This window comes from Mobula hypostoma, chromosome 11, assembly GCF_963921235.1.
Source record: "Mobula hypostoma chromosome 11, sMobHyp1.1, whole genome shotgun sequence".
In the NCBI taxonomy this organism is placed as follows: domain Eukaryota; kingdom Metazoa; phylum Chordata; class Chondrichthyes; order Myliobatiformes; family Myliobatidae; genus Mobula; species Mobula hypostoma.
The window spans coordinates 91,274,346-91,291,298 of NC_086107.1; the positions used below are offsets into that span (position 1 = coordinate 91,274,346).

At 46.1% G+C, this 16,953-nt stretch overlaps 1 protein-coding gene across 1 annotated transcript in view; it reads left to right on the forward strand.

The window, feature by feature from the left end:
• Window positions 1-439: 439 nt before the first annotated feature.
• LOC134353506 (stabilizer of axonemal microtubules 3-like) overlaps window positions 440-16,953 on the forward strand; it is a 22,801-nt gene continuing 6,287 nt past the window's right edge. The window contains exons 1-3 of the mRNA XM_063061503.1: window positions 440-663; window positions 14,406-14,718; window positions 16,031-16,231. Coding sequence (XP_062917573.1) covers window positions 440-663; window positions 14,406-14,718; window positions 16,031-16,231 — 738 coding nt within the window. The remainder of the gene's footprint in view (window positions 664-14,405; window positions 14,719-16,030; window positions 16,232-16,953) is intronic.

A 16,953-nucleotide genomic window follows, 5' to 3' on the forward strand; every position in this document is an offset into this window, starting at 1 on the left:
TGCCCACAAGTATTACAGATTTAATGGTAGGTCAGTTAATGGTATTCTGCAGCAAGTGACTTGCATCCATGTTTCTTAAGGGCTGTCACTGACAATCCAGCTTATGCCCACAGTGTAATAACAGAATCTATTTTGATACAAGAATCCTGACCATTTAAGGTAGGTGAGCTCAGCAGATAACTGAAAGGGAAAATGGTAGATTTTTAAATTCTCGAACATTGCACAGCCATAAATGGCTTGAATATGGTGGAATTTGTGTGCCAAGAATATGTACCAGAGGCAACACTGGATCTCCTATTGGAAAATGGGGCTTAAGAGGGAAATTGGGAGAAGAAAAAGACTGCCTTGGTGGACAAGGGTTAGAATAGGTCCCTTTAAGGGAATTCTTGGGGAATTAGTTCCAGCCTATCCATGTCCTATAGAAACGATCTATATGGCAATGGTCTTGATTGTCATTCCTGTGGCCCAATCAGCAGCAGGGACAGTGGAGAGGTTACTCGCAGGTCAGTGGCACTGGTTTAAAAGGAGAGCGCAGCTGTTTGGTGTCATTCTGACGATGGTAGCAGTGCAGGGAGGAGTAACAGGACAAACAGTGGCCATTTTGGAGTGGGCCAGTGGTGAGAGTGAATTCAGGCTTTTGCTCAGAAGAGATGTTGGTTCTGGGTAAGTTAAGTTTCTCTTTTTTTTCTTACTGTGTTAGGGGTACTAAGTGTAGCTTAAATAGCCACTGTGAGTTCTTCATGCCAGATGTTGGGGTCCCTGGGAGACCCAGAGTCCATGTTAGGGATATGGAGCAGCAGCTGTATGACCTTCAGCTTGTACGGAAGAGTGAGAAGGTAACTGATTAGTCATAGTCATACTTTATTGATCCCAAGGGAAATTGGGTTTTGTTACAGTTGCACCAACCAAGAATAGAGTATAAATATAGCAATATAAAAACCATAAATAATTAAATAATATATAAACTATGCCAGGAAATAAGTCCAGGACCAGCCTATTGGCTCAGGGTGTCTGATCTAAGGGAGGAGTTGTAAAGTTTGATGGCCACAGGCAGGAATGACACTCAGTGTTGCATCTTGGTGGAGTGAGTCTCCAGCTGAATGTACTCCTGTGCCCAACCAGTACATTATGTGGTGGATGGGAGACATTGTCCAAGATGGCATGCAACTTGGACAGCATCCCCTTTTTCAGACACCACTGTCAAGAGAGTCCAGTTCCATCCCCACAACATCACTGGCCTTACAAATGAGTTTGTTGATCCTGTTGGTGTCTGCTACCCTCAGCCTGCTGCCCCAGTGCACAACAGCAAACATGATAACACTGGCCACCACAGACTCTCAGAACATCCTCAGCATCGTCTGGCAGATGTTGAAGGACCTAGTTACAGGGAAGTGGTCGCCCTGAAGTTGCAGGAGGTGCGTAGCTGGGTGACGTCAGAAGAAGGAATGGGAAAGTGAGTAGGCAGCGCAGAGCACCCCAGTGGCCATTCCCTTTAATAAGTATACTGTTGTGAGGGATGACCTCCCAGGGGAATGCCATAGAGACCGGGTTACTGGCACTGAGCATAGGTCCATGGCGCAGAAGGGAAAGGGAGATGAGGCGAGTGGTAGTGACTGGGGACTCAATAGATGAACAGACAGGAGAATCTGGATGGGAATGGGACATTTGGATGGTATGTGCCTGTCAGGGTCAGGGATGTCTTTGCGTCCACAGCATTTTGGAGAGTTAAGGAGAGCAGCCAGATGTTTTGGTACATACTGGTACCAATGACAGGAAGGAAAAGCAGAGGTTTTGGAGAGAATTTAGAGGGCTAGGCAGAAAGCTGAGAAGCAGGAGCAGGATAGTAAATTTCTGGATTGCTACCTGTGCCACGTGCCAGTGAGGGTAGAAACAAGATGATTTGGTAGATAAATGCGTGGCTGAGAAACTGGTGTAGGGCTTCAGGGTCTTGAATCATTGGGGTCTCTTCTGGGTGAAGTATGACCTGTAAAAATGGCACGGGGTTGCACTTGAGCCCGAGGGCTCCAATATTCTCGCAGGCAGGTTTGTTAGAGCTGTTTTTGGCAGGAGATTTGGGAATTAGAGTGAAGGGACTCCGAATAGGATGAATGGTTAAAAATGCAAAGATAGCATGCAGTCAGACTGTCAGAAAGGGCAGGCAGATGAGATGACAAAATTGCAGCCATCAGGGTGAGTATCAAACAGGGTAGCAAATACAGTACTCAGTGTTATCTCAATGCATGGAGATAAAGAAATGAAGTAGATGGTCTTGTTGCATTTTTTCAGATTGTTGGGTGTGATGTGACCATCACTGAATTGTAGCTGAAGGATGGTTGTAGTTGGGAGCTGAATGTTTAATGTTACACATTGAGGGATAGGAAGGTAGGCAGAGGGGTTGGTGTGGTTCTGCTGGTAACGAGTGGCATCAAATCGTTAGAAATATGTGACAGGATTGAACGATGTTGAATCCTTGTGAGTTGAGTTAAGAAACCAACAGTTGAAGGACCCTGATGGCATTTATATACTGGCCTTCAAACAGTAGTTGGATGTGGACTACAGATTACAACAGAAAATAGAAAAGGTGTGTCAAAGGGGAAATGTTATGATGGCCATGGGAGATTTTAACATGCAAGAAGATTGGAAAAATCAGGTTGGTAATGGAACTCGAGAGTGAATTTGTTAAATGCTTATGACATGGCTTTTTAGAGCTCTTAGTTGAGCCCACTAGGGAATCGGCCGTACTGGATTGGGTGTTATGTAATAAACTAGAGGCGATTAGGAAACTTAAGGGAAAAGAAACCCTTGGGAGACAGTGATCACAATATGATTGATTTCAACTTGCAATTTGATAGGGAGAAAGTAAAGTCTGACGTAGCAGTATTTTAATGGAGTAAAGGAATTTACAGTGGTATGAGAGAGGAGTTGGCTAAACTACATTGAAAGGAAATAGTGGCAGAAATGGCTCGAGTTTGGAGGGGGGGGTGGGGGTGGTGAGAATGAAGGTGCAGGATAGATGTATTCCAGAAAACATACTCCAATGAATGGCAAAATAGTACAACTGTGGCTAACAAGGGAAATCAAAGCTAATGTCAAAGCAAAAGAGAGAGCGTACAATAAAGCAAACATTAGTCGGAATATAGAGGATTGGGAAGCTTTTAAAAACCTGCACTAAGCAACTAAAGAATCATTGGGGGAGAAGAAATATGAAAGCAGGCTAGCAAAATATAAAGGTGGATAGAAAGTGTTTTCAAGTATGTAAAAAAAAAAAGACTTGAGAATGGATAATGGACCACTAGAAAATGAGGCCAGAGAAGTAGCGGGACAAGGAGATGGCAGATGAACTAAATTAGTATTTTGCTTCAGTCTTCACTGTGGGGCCAGGTGTTGAAAGCTGTGAGAGAAGAGAAGTGAGTACAGTTACTATTACAAGGGAGAAGGTGCTCAAAAAGCTGAAAGAGGTAGCAATAGAGATCGTGGAGGCATTAATAATGATCTTTCAAAAATCATTGGATTGTGGCTTGGTTCCAGAGGAAATTGCAAATATCACTCCACTCTTTGAGAAAGGAGGAAGGCAGCAGAAAGAAAATTTATAGACCAGTTAGCTTGACCTCAGTGGTTGGGAAGATGTTGGAGTCAATTGTTAAGGATGAGGCTATGGAGTACTTGGTGACACATGACAAGATAGGACAAAGTCAGCATAGTTTCCTTGAGGAAAAATCTTGTCTGATAAATCTATTGGAATTCTTTAAGGGGCCAGTGAAGGAGTGGAGCTTTGAGGCTTTGACTCGAGAGATTCTGGCAGTTTTGGCAGTTGGTCTGTGCAATCAAGTCAATCAAGATTTGAATAGATCGGCAGAAAGCCGTTGATTAGACAATCAAGATGTGAATAGCTCAGACTCAGCAGAAAGCAGCTGATTGGGCAGTCAAGGTCAGGTGACCAAACATTTTGAAAAGCTGAAACAGATAAAGAGGGATAGCTCAGCGAAGCGGCCAGTGAAGGAGTGGAGCTTTGAGGCTTTGACGAGAAGAGGCGGAGGACAAGCTAGCTCGCAGTTAGTCTTTACAATGTCTCCTGAGACGGTGATGTGCCTCTCATGTGAGATGTGGCAGTCTTGGGGGAACTCCCCTCTCCCGCAGAGTCACATCTGCCAGAAGTGCATACGGCTGGGCGATCTGGAAGACCGTGTAAGGAATCTGGAGCAGCAGCTGGATGACCTTCGACTCATAAGGGAGAATGAGGCAGTCATAGATGAGAGCTACAGGGAGGTAGTCACACCTAGACTGTCGGAAGCAGGTCGTTGGGTGACAGTCAGAGGGGGGAAAGTGAAGGTGAGCAGACAGGTAGTGCAGAGCACCCCTGTAGCCATTCCCCTGAATAATAAGTTTACTGTCCTGGATACTGTTGGCGGGGACGACCGACCAGGTGTGAGCCACGGTGGCAGGGCCTCCAGCACTGAGTCTGACCCTGTGGTGCAGAAGGGTGGGACAGAGAAGAGGAGAGCTGTCGTCATTGGAGACTATAGTCAGGGGAGCAGCCAGGAAATTTTGTGGATGTGAGAAGGACACCTGTATTGTTTGTTGCCTCCTGGGTGCCAGGGTCCGGGATGTCTCTGACCGGGTGTACGACATCCTGGAACGAGAGGGAAAGCAACCAGAAGTCGTGATACATGTTGGGACCAATGACAGAAAGAGGGATGAAGTCCTGTAGTGTGAGTTTCGGGAACTAGGCAGAAGGCTGAAGAACGGGACCTCAAGGGTGGCGTTCTCAGGATTGCTGCCAGTGCTATGTGACAGTGATGGTAAGAATTGGAGGAGATGGCAGTTGAATGCGTGGCTGAGGAGTTGGTGCAGGAAGCAGGGTTTTAGATTTTTAGATCATTGGGATCTCTTCTGGGGAAGGTGGGACCTCTACAGATTGGATGGGTTGCACCTGAACTCAAGGGGGAGCAAAATCCTTGCAGGTAGGTTTGCTAGCATGGTTTGGGAGGGTTTAAACTAATTTGCGAGGGGGATGGGACCCAGAGCGATAGAGCAGTGAAAGAAGTGCATGGAGTAAAGCCAGATCTAACATACAGAGAGGCTTTGAGGAAAGAGAAGCAAAATAAACGGAGTAAAGACAGTAAGGTAGAAGGGCTGAAATGTGTGTACCTCAATGCAAGAAGCATCAGGAACAAAGGTGATGAACTGAGAGCTTGGATACCAACATGGAATTATGATGTAGTGGCCATTACAGAGACTTGGCTGGCACCAGGGCAGGAATGGATTCTCAATATTCCTGGATTTCAGTGCTTTAAAAAGGGATAGAGAGGGCAGAAAAAGGGGAGGAGGGGTGGCATTACTGGTCAGGGATACTATTACAGCTACAGAAAGGGTGGGTAATGTAGCAGGATCCGCTTTTGAGTCAATATGGGTGGAAGTTAGGAACAGGAAGGGAGCAGTTACTCTATTGAGGGTATTCTATAGGCCCCCTGGTAGCAGCAAAGATACAGAGGAACAGATTGGGAGGCAGATTTTGGAAAGGTGCAAAAATAACAGGGTTGTTATCATGGGTGACTTTAACTTTCCTAATATTGATTGTCCCCTGATTAGTTCCAAGGGTTTAGATGGGGCAGAGTTTGTTAAGTGTGTCCAGGATGGATTCCTGTCACAGTATGTGGACAGGCCGACCAGGGAGAATGCCATACTAGATCTAGTACTAGGTAATGAACCGGGTCAGGTCACAGATCTCTCAGTGGGTGAGCATCTGGGGGACAGTGACCACCACTCCCTGGCCTTTATAATTATCATGGAAAAGGATAGAATCAGAGAGGACAGGAAAATTTTTAATTGGGGAAAGGCAAATTATGAGGCTATAAGGCTAGAACTTGTGAGTGTGAATTGGGATGATGTTTTTGCAGGGAAATGTACTATGGACATGTGGTTGATGTTTTGAGATCTCTTGCAGGATGTTAGGGATAAATTTGTCCCGGTGAGGAAGATAAAGAGTGGTAGGGTGAAGGAACCATGGGTGACAAGTGAGGTGGAAAATCTAGTCAGGTGGAAGAAGGCAGCATACATGAGGTTTAGGAAGCAAGGATCAGATGGGGCTATTGAGGAATATAGGGAAGCAAGAAAGGAGCTTAAGAAGGGGCTGAGGAGCAAGAAGGGGGCATGAGAAGGCCTTGGTGAGTAGGGTAAAGGAAAACCCCAAGGCATTCTTCAATTATGTGAAGAAAAAAAGGATGACAGGAGTGAAGGTAGGACTGATTAGAGATAAAGGTGGGAAGATGTTCCTGGAGGCTGTGGAAGTGAGTGAGGTCCTCAATGAATACTTCTCTTCGGTATTCACCAATGAGAGGGAACTTGATGATGGTGAGGACAATATGACTGAGGTTGATGTTCTGGAGCATGTTGATATTAAGGTGTTGGAGTTGTTAAAATACATTAGGACAGATAAGTCCCCGGGGCCTGACGGAATATTCCCCAGGCTGCTCCACGAGGCGAGAGAAGAGATTGCTGAGCCTCTGGCTAGGATCTTTATGTCCTCATTGTCCACGGGAATGGTACCGGAGGATTGGAGGGAGGCGAATGTTGTCCCCTTGTTCAAAAAAGGTAGTAGGAATAGTCCGGGTAATTATAGACCAATGAGGCTTACGTCTGTGGTGGGAAAGCTGTTGGAAAAGATTCTTAGAGATAGGATCTATAGGCATTTAAAGAATCATGGCTGAGCAGCATGGCTTTATGAAGGGCAGATCATGTCTAACAAGCCTGATAGAGTTCTTTGAGGAGGTGACCAGGCATATAGATGAGGGTGGTGCAGTGGATGTGATCTATATGGATTTTAGTAAGGCATTTGACAAGGTTCCACGGTAGGCTTATTCAGAAAGTTAGAAGGCATGGGATCCAGGGAAGTTTGGCCAGGTGAATTCAGAATTGGCTTGCCTGAAGAAGGCAGAGGGTGGTGGTGGAGGGAGTACATTCAGATTAGAGGATTGTGACTAGTGGTGTCCCACAAGGATCTGTTCTGGGACCTCTACTTTTCATGATTTTTATTAACGACCTAGATGTTGGGGTAGAAGGATGGGTTGGCAAGTTTGCAGATGACACAAAGGTTGGTGGTGTTGTAGATAGTGTAGAGGATTGTCAAAGATTGAAGAGAGACATTGATAGGATGCAGAAGTGGGCTGAGAAGTGGCAGATGGAGTTTAACCCAGAGAAGTGTGAGGTAGTACACATTGGAAGGACAAACTCCAAGGCAGAGTACAAAGTAAATGGCAGGATACTTGGTAGTGTGGAGGAGCAGAGGGATGTGGGGGTACATGTTCACAGATCCCTGAAAGTTGCGTCACAGGTGGATAGGGTAGTTAAGAAAGCTTATGGTGTGTTAGCTTTCATAAGTTGAGGGATAGAGTTTAAAAGTCGCGTTGTAATGATGCAGCTCTATAAAACTCTGGTTAGGCCACACTTGGAGTACTGTGTCCAGTTCTGGTCACCTCACTATAGGAAGGATGTGGAAGCATTGGAAAGGGTACAGAGGAGATTTACCAGGATGCTGCCTGGTTTAGAAAGTATGCATTATGATCAGAGATTAAGGGAGCTAGGGCTTTACTCTTTGGAGAGAAGGAGGATGAGAGGAGACATGATAGATGTGTACAAGATAATAAGAGGAATAGATAGAGTGAATAGCCAGCGCCTCTTCCCCAGGGCACCACTGCTCAATACAAGAGGACATGGCTTTAAGGTAAGGGGTGGGAAGTTCAAGGGGGATATTAGAGGAAGGTTTTTTACTTAGAGAGTGGTTGGTGCGTGGAATGCACTGCCTGAGTCAGTGGTGGAGGCAGATACACTAGTGAAGTTTAAGAGACTACTAGACAGGTATATGGAGGAATTTAAGGTGGGGGCTTATATGGGAGGCAGGGTTTGAGGGTTGGCACAACATTGTGGGCTGAAGGGCCTGTACTGTGCTGTACTATTCTATGTTCCTATGTTCTATTACATGTCTGATGGATAAAGGGGATATGATGGATGTATATTTGGACTTTCAAGGTGCCACACATGAGCTGCTTACCACATTAAGAGCCCATGGCATTACAGGAAAGTTACAGGCATGGTTCGAGCATTGGCTGATTGATAGGAGGCAGCGAGTGGAATAAAAGGATCCTTTTCTGATTGGTTGCCAGTGACTAGTGGTGTTCCACAGGGGTCAGTGTTGGGACCACTTCTTTTTATGGTGTATATTAATGATTTAGATGATGGCATATATGGCTTTGCCAAGTTTACAGATGATACAAAGATTGGCAGAGAGGCAAAGATTGATAGACAGGAAGGCTGCTGAAGGACTTGGACAGATTAGAAGAAAGTGGCAAATGAAATACAATGCTGGAAAAAAATGTGTGGTCATGTACTTTGGTAGTAAAAATAAATGTGCAGACTATTTTCTTAATGGGGAGAAAATCCAAATATCTGAGGTGCAAAGGGAGCTGGGAGTCCTTCTAAAGAATCTCATAAAGGTTAACTTGCAGGTTGAGTCGGTGGTGAGGAAGGCAAATGCAATACTAGCATTCATTTCAAGAGGTCTGGAAAACAAGAGCAGGGATGTGATGCTGAGGCTTTATAAGGCAGCGGTAAGGCCTCACCTTGAGTATTGTCAACAGTTTTGGGCTCCTCATCTTTGAAAAGGTGTGCTGGCATTGAAGAGAGTTCACAAGGATGATTCTGGGAATGAAAGGGTTATCATGTGAGGTATGTTAACATAGGAACATAGAAAACCTACAGCACAATGCAGGCTCATCAGCCCACAGAGCTCTGCTGAACATGTGCTTACCTTAGAAATTACATCGGGTTACCCATAGCCCTCATTCTACGCTCCATGTACCTATCCAGGAGTCTCCTGAAAGACCCTATCATATCTGCCTCCACCACCGTCACTGGCAGCCCATTCCACGCACTCACCACTCTCTGTTTTTTTTAAAAAACTAACAACTTACCCCTGACATCTCCTCTGTACCTACTTCCAAGCACCTTAAAACTGTGCCCTCTCGTGCTAGCCATTTCAGCTCTGGGGGAAAAAAAACTCTGACCATCCATATAATCAATGCCTCTCATCATCTTGTGCACCTCTATCAGGTCATCTCTCATCCTCTGTCACTCCAAGGAAAAAAGGCCGAGTTCACTCAACCTTTTCTCATAAGGCATGCTCCCCAATCCAGGCAACATCCTTGCAAATCTCCTCTGCATCCTTTCTATGGTTTTCATATCCTTCTTGTAGTGAGGCGACTAGAACTGAGCACAGTACTCCAAGTGGGGTCTGACCAGGGTCCTATAAAGCTGCAACATTACCTCTTGGCCCTTAAACTCAATCCCACGATTGATGGAGGCCAATGCACTGTATGCCACCTTAACCATAGAGTTGACCTGCACAGCTTTGAGTGTCTTATCGACTCAGACCCCAAGATCCCTCCGATCCTCCACACTGCCAAGAGTCTTACCGTTAATACTATATTCTGCCATCATATTTGACCTACCAAAATGAACCACTTCACACTTAACTGGGTTGAATTCCATCTGCCACTACTCAGCCCAGTTTTGCATCCTATCAGTGTCCTGCTGTAACCTCTGACAGCCCTCCACACTATCCACAGCAACCCCAGCCTTTGTGTCATCGGCAAATTTATTAACCCAACCTCCACTTCCTCATCCAGGTCATTTATAAAAATCATGAAGAGAAGGGGTCCTAGAACAGATCCCTGAGGCACACCACTGGTCACTAACCTCCATGCGGAATATGACCCGTCTACAATCACTCTGCTTTCTGTGGGCAAGCCAGATCTGGATCCACAAAGCAATGTATCCTTGGATCCCATGCCTCCTTGCTTTCTCAATAAGCCTTGCATGGGTTACCTTATCAAATGCCTTGCTGGAATACATAGACACTACATCTACTGCTCTAACTTCATCAACGTGTTTCATCACATCCTCAAGGAATTCAATCAGGCTCAACCTGCCTTTGACAAAGCCATGCTGACTATTCCTATATTATATTATGCCTCTCCAAGCGTTCATAAATCCTGCCTCTCAGGATCTTCTCCATCAACTTACCAACCACTGAAGTAAGACTCACTGGTCTATAATTTCCTAGGCTATCTCTACTCTCTTTCTTGAACAAGGGAACAACATTGGCAACCTTCCAATCCTCTGGAACCTCTCCCATCTCCATTGATGATGCAAAGATCATCGCCTCCCACAGTATCCTGGGGTACATCTCGTCGGGTCTCAGTGACTTATCCAACTTGATGCTTTCCAAAAGCTCCAGCACATCCTCTTCCTTAATATCTACATGCTCAAACTTTTCAGTCTGCTGCAAGTCATCCCTACAATCGCCAAGATCCCTTTCCCTAGTGAATACTGAAACAAAGTATTCATTAAGTACCTCTGCTATCTCCTCTGGTTCCATACACACTTTTCCACTGTCGCACTTGATTGGTCCTATTCTTTCACGTTTTATCCTCTTGCTCTTCACATACTTGTAGAATGCCTTGGGGTTTTCCTTAATCCTGTCTGCCAAGGCCTTCTTGTAGCCCCCTCTGGCTCTCCTAATTTCTCCTTCCTGCTAGCCTTATAATCTTCTAGATCTTTATCATTATCCAGTTTTTGCACCTTTCATAAGCTCTTCTTTTCTTGACTAGATTTACAACAGCTTTTGTACACTACAGTTCCTGTACCTTACCATCCTTTCCCTGTCTCATTGGAATGCTTCTACGCAGAACAAATATCCCCTGAACATTTGCCACATTTCTTCCGTACATTGCCCTGAGAACATGTATTTCCAATTTATGCTTCCAAGTTCCTGCCTGATAGCCTCATATTTCCCCTTACTCCAATTAAACGTTTCCCTAACTTGTCTGTTCCTATTCCTCTTGAATGCTATGGTAAAGGAGATAGAATTGTGATCACTATCTCTCCCAGTGAGAGATCTGACACTTGACCGGGTTCATTTCCCAATACCAGATCAAGTACAGCCTCTCCTCTTGTAGGCTTATCTACATATTGTGTCAAGAAACCTTCCTGAAAACACCTAACAAACTCCACCCCATCTAAACCCCTCGCTCTAGGGAAATGCCAATCGATATTTGGGAAATTAAAATCTCCCACCACAACAGCCCTTGTTTGATGGCTCTGAGTCTGTACTTGTTGGAATTTAGAAGGATGGGGGTGGGGGAGAGTGAGAATCTCACTGAAACCTTTCAAATGTTGAAAGGCCTAGGTAGAGTAGATGTGGAAAGGATGTTTCCCATGATGGGGGAGTCTAGGACAAGAGGGCACAACCTCAGGATAGAGGGAAGTCCATTTAAGACAAATTTCTTTAGCCAGAGGGTGGTGAATTTGAGGAATTGGTTACCACAGGCGGCTGTGGTGGTCAGGTGGTTGGGTGTATTTAAGGTGGAGATTGATAGGTTCTTAAATGACCACAGTATCAAAGGTTAATGGGAGAAGGCTGGGGAATAAGGCAGAGGAGGGGAGAAGGATCAGCAATGATCTTATTGCGGAACAGGCTCTATCAGCCAAATGGCCTAATTCTGTTCCTATGTCTCATGGTCTTGTCCATTGGATTAAGTGACAGGTATTTTGCCTCCTGTACGTTCAAGAATGACACGTATAGAACTTGGCCACAATAGATCATGTTACAGCACATGCTCGCTGGCCACAAAAACGTGACAATCTTAACTTACTCCTTCTTCAGAAAGGGTAAGACAGGGGAACACTCACCAGTCGACAGAGGGATCGGAAGTAGAAAGAGTGAGCAAATTCATGTTCCTCTATCGTGGGCCCTGACATATAGACGCAGCTACAAAGAAGGAATGACATCGGCTATATTCATTTAGGAGTTTGAGGAGATTTGGTATATCCCCAAAGACGCTCGCAAATTACAGATATACGGTAGAGAGCATTGTAACTGGCTGCTTCATCGCCTGGGATGGGGGGGTGGGGGGCACGAGGCGGGGTACTATCCCATTAGATCGAAATTTGCCGCAGAGGATTGCAAATTCAGCCAGCTCCATCATGGCTACTAGCCTCCCCAGCATCCCGAACATCTTCAAGGAGCGATACCTCAAAAAAGTTGCGCCAATCATAAAGGCCCCATCACGCAGGACTTGCCTTGTTCTCATTGTTACCATCAGGAAAGAGGTTCAGGCGGCTGGGACACACACTCAATAATCCAGGAACAGCTTCTTCCCCTCTGCCACCCGATTTCTGAATGGACATTGAACCCATCACAGTACCTCAGGACTGTTTTTATTTAGCACTGCTTATATAATTTAACGTGTATGTACTTACTGTGATTCACCTTTTCCTCTCATACTGCTGCTGCAAAGACAAATTTCACGACATGTGCTGGTGGTTTAAACCTGATTCTCATGAACGTTATGCCCCTTCATATTAGCCATTTCTGCCCTGGTGGAGAAGTTTCTAGCTATCCACTCCATCTATGCCTCTTATCAACTCCTACACCTCTATCAAGTCATCTCTGGCCCTCTTCCATTTAGAAAGTGAAAAGCTCTAGCTCGCTCAACACACCCTCATAAGACATGCTCTTTAATCTGGGTAACATTCTGATAAATCTATCACCCTCTCTGGTGTCCACGTCCTTCCTATAATGATGAAATCGGAACTGAACACAATATTCCAGATTCAGGTTCATGTATTGCATTTAGAGTGAAAGGCGTCGTTTGCGTTAAACAATCAACATAAGCTTAAGGACGGGGAGGCAGCCGGCAAGTGAATGGAATGCATTTGCTATTAATTGCTATATTACAATATTATGAAAGCGAAGTTTCATAGAACTGCAACATTACTTCGCGTTCTTGAACTCAATGCCCGACTAGTGAAGATGAACACACCACATTCCTCCTTAACCACGCCATCAACTTGCGCGGCAACTTCGAAAGATCTCTGGACTTGGACCACAAGATCCCTCTGCCCCTCCATACTGTTACGAATCCTGCCATTAACATTATACTCTCTCTTAAAGTTCGACCTTCATGTTTTTTTGAGTCTGCCACATTTTTGAACCCTTAACTCCACCTCCCCTTATTATCACGTTAACTTTTCTTTTTGCAGTAGTTCAGGTTGCAATGAGTAACTTTGCGCCATTCTCCTATTTAGCGCTTGCTGTAATTTATTATTACCATGTACACTGCGAGCTTCAAAGTTCAAAGTAAAATTTATTATCGGAGTACATACACGTCATCACGAACAACCCTGAAATTATTTTTCCCGGCGGGCATACTTAGCAAATCTATAAAACAGTAATTGTAAACAGAATTAATAAACAACAAACTGTACAAATGCAAATAAAATAAATAGCAATAAATATTGAGCCGGAAATAAAAAGATAAAAAGTCCTTAAAGTGAGACCATCAGTTATGGGAACACCAGAAATAGAGTGAGTGTCACGATTGAGGGGTGGTAACTGTTCTTGAACCTGGTGGTGCGAATCCTGAGGCTCTTGTACCTTCTATCTGATGGCAGCAGCGAGAAAAGAGCATGGCCTGGATGGTGAGGATCTTTAATGGTGGATGCTGCTTTTCTGCGGCAACGTTTCATGTAGACGTGCTCAACGGTTGGGAAGCTTTTACCCATGATGTACTGGGCCGAATTCACTATCTTTTGTAGGAATTTCCGCTGAAAGGCATTGGTGTTCCCATACCAGACTGTAACGCAGCCAGTCAGCACACATCTAGAGAAGTCAGAGAAGTGTTTGATGACATGCCGAATCTCCACAGACTGAGGAGGGTAGAGGTGTTGTTGTGCTTTCTTCACAATAATATTTATATGTTGGGTCCAGGACAGGTCCTCTGAGATAGTGACACCCAGGAATTTAAAGTTATGGACCCCCTCCACCTCTGATCCTCCGATGATTACTGCCTCATGGACCTCTGGGCTTCCTCTCCTGGAGTCTTCAATCGGTCCCTTGGTCTTATTGACACTGAGTGAGAATTTGTTGTTATTACACCACTCAGCCAAGTTTTCAATCCCCCACTGTATGATTCATCACCTCTTTGATACAGCCCACGACAGTGTCGTCAGCAAACTTGTATATGGTGTTGAAGCTGTACTTAGCCACACAGTCACTGGTGTAAATCGAGCAGAATGGGGGGATGAACACGCATCCCTGTGGTGCTCCTGTGCTGATGGCGATTGTAGAGGAGATGTTTTTGCCAATCCGAACTGGCACACGAACCAAGAATTTCATTGCATTCTAGTGTAACCCGCAGTGAACCGATCTGATCTCTCCTTCCACAAGGCGAAAACCAACCTAGCCTTTATATTGGGAATTCCGGTGACCGTCCTGACGAAGGGTCTCGGCCCGAAACGTCGACTGTACCTCTTGCTAGAGATGCTGCCTGGCCTGCTGCGTTCACCAGGTGTCGCTTTGTACTGGGAATTATCCGTCGGCGCAAAGTTTGGGAGCGGGGTCAGTATGAGTGTAGGCAGCGGGAAGTCGAGGGTGCGCCACTCGCTCATCGTTCTGCACCGCCACCACGTGCCCTCGGCACCGTACCCAACGTATTGACGTCATCACGGCGCAGTTTCCAGGGAAACCAGATAAACATTCAGTCACCTGAAAGGGTCGGAGCTATGGCGCCGCCGGGTAGAAGGCAGGACCTGCGCCGGACGAGCTCGGGCGTTGGTTTGCATCACTGCCCGGGCCGGGACTTCCCGCCCTCGGACCTCAGAGTGAGTGGCACGGTCAGACCGGGCAGGGGGACAGAGAATCACTCCCCACCACCCGGTTCAGGAGATCAGACTCCACACTCCCGTGTTCGGGGTTTCTTCCTGAGGTCACTCCACCCCCATGGTTAGGGGGATACTCGCTCACGGGTACACCCATCGCCCGGGTCAGTGGGGACTCTCACCCCTGGCGGGCAGCGGGCCATTCCCGGGCTCACTCAAACACCACCCCACGCCCCCAGTAGGTCTGAGGATTACTCCTTCCCCCGGGGGTCTGTACGTCATTCCCGGGATCACTATCCACTCCCCGAGTCTGGGGACCATCTGGCCAGCAGGTTGGGACAGCGAGAGGAAGGGCCAGAAGGTGTGATCTTGCTGTTCCATTGCTCAAGTGTCCAGTTCAACCAGGGCCGGTGTCCGAAGCCAGTGATACGCTGAGGGTCAGAGCTGCAGACACTCCGATCGCTGGAGCGAGGACAGCAGCGGAGATGCTGGTCCGGTAATTCAGCCAGGGGCTGTTAGCGGTGATGCGACACTAACTCAACGTTTTTGGAACAGCTTCTCCTCCAGCTTTCTGAACCGGACAATTAACCCACCAGCGCGAACTCATTACTCCTTTTCTCACCGTTTATTTATACTGTAATTTATTGTAATTTTACATTTTTGCACCATAATGCTCAAAATTACAAATTCCGCCTCCATTATGGAGGAAAGTAAGGAAAACGGGGTCCATGTCTATAGAATACAACAAGCAACAACAGTGTACTGTCTCTTTACATTAGAGCTCCCAAAACACAGCTCTGCATATTTGGCTGGGTTAAACTGCATCTGCCACTTCTCTGCCCATATCTGCAATTGACCTCCAAGAGGACCACAACCTCATCGTGGTTTGGAGGCTTGTGTGCCTCAATGACCCGGGGAGCTACGTTGGCTGGAGTCAGGGCTTTATGCTTTGGCTTTTGCTAGGGTCCCCCATGCTAAACAGGTCAAAGGGTAGAGGCCAGACTAAATGTGGACAACCAGTCCTCCAGGTCCGGGGGTTCAGCTCAGGGCTAACAACCCTGGCTAGTCAAACAAAATTGTTAGGGGAACAGCAATGAAGTATCCTTCTACATGTGAGTGCGACGGTATTCCTGAATTTCCACCTGGGGCTTGCATGACTGACAGTAGTGAAAAGGACACAATGAATGAAGCCCAGAACAGCACAATAGAAGATCTTCATTGCTGCCCTAAAGTAGCTGTAACTGAGTCCGAAAGAAATCAAGAGGGTATTTCTGTATTAAATATAAATCACCGTGTCAACCTTTGGTTGTTTCAGTCCTTTTTGAAGGAACCTCTCCCCCTGAAGCTGAGGGAATTAGATACCAACCATTCATGCGATGAGGTTTTCAATTACTATGAGACCACAACAGGCTCGACACACAACCTCAAGACCATCGATGGAATCCTCGGTCACCCTCGGCACGTAAAGGTTCCAAACCACTGGAGCGTTCATTACATGAAGGATCTGACTGAGAAGGTGAGGCCAGCACAGGTTAATTGTAGCGTTGGGTCTAATTTACTCAGGGTGGGTGCACAGACACCCTTTCTGTCTGTTGGCAAAGAGAATATTCATGTTCCCCAGCGTTTTGTACACTGTGATAACAGCTGAGGCAGCGGAGTGAAATGTTAGCTGCTTTGTCCCATCAAACACTTCTGGGACAGGGACAGCACAGCGAGAAAAGTAGAAAAGATGAAAGGTTAGCTTTATTTGTCACAAGTACCTCGAAGCCTTGAAGCAAACAGGGAAATGAATCGTTTGTATCAATGACCAATACTGCTGGCGGATATGCCAGGGGATGCCCGCCAGCATTGTCCCGCTTCCAGTGCCCAACGCAGAACGCCCACAGCTTACTAACCCTAACCCATATGTCTTTGGAACGTGGGAAGAAGCCAACACAGTCACGGGGAGAATGTACAAACTCTTTACAGACAGCGGTGGGAATTGAACCTGGGTTGCCGGTACGGTAAAGCCTTATGCTTGCCGCTACGGTACCACCCGTCCCTTTAAATATAAGGGTAAAGTTCCCTATATCAGCCACTGACCCTCTCTTACCATTCTCCCCTTCCTCTTTATACTGGGTGCCTTTCCTCTCCAATCCCACTGCTGATACAGTGTTTTGACCTGAAGTACCAACAATTCCTTTCCCTCCACAGATTCCTCTCGACCCGCTGAGTTCCTCCAGCAGATTATTTGAACGC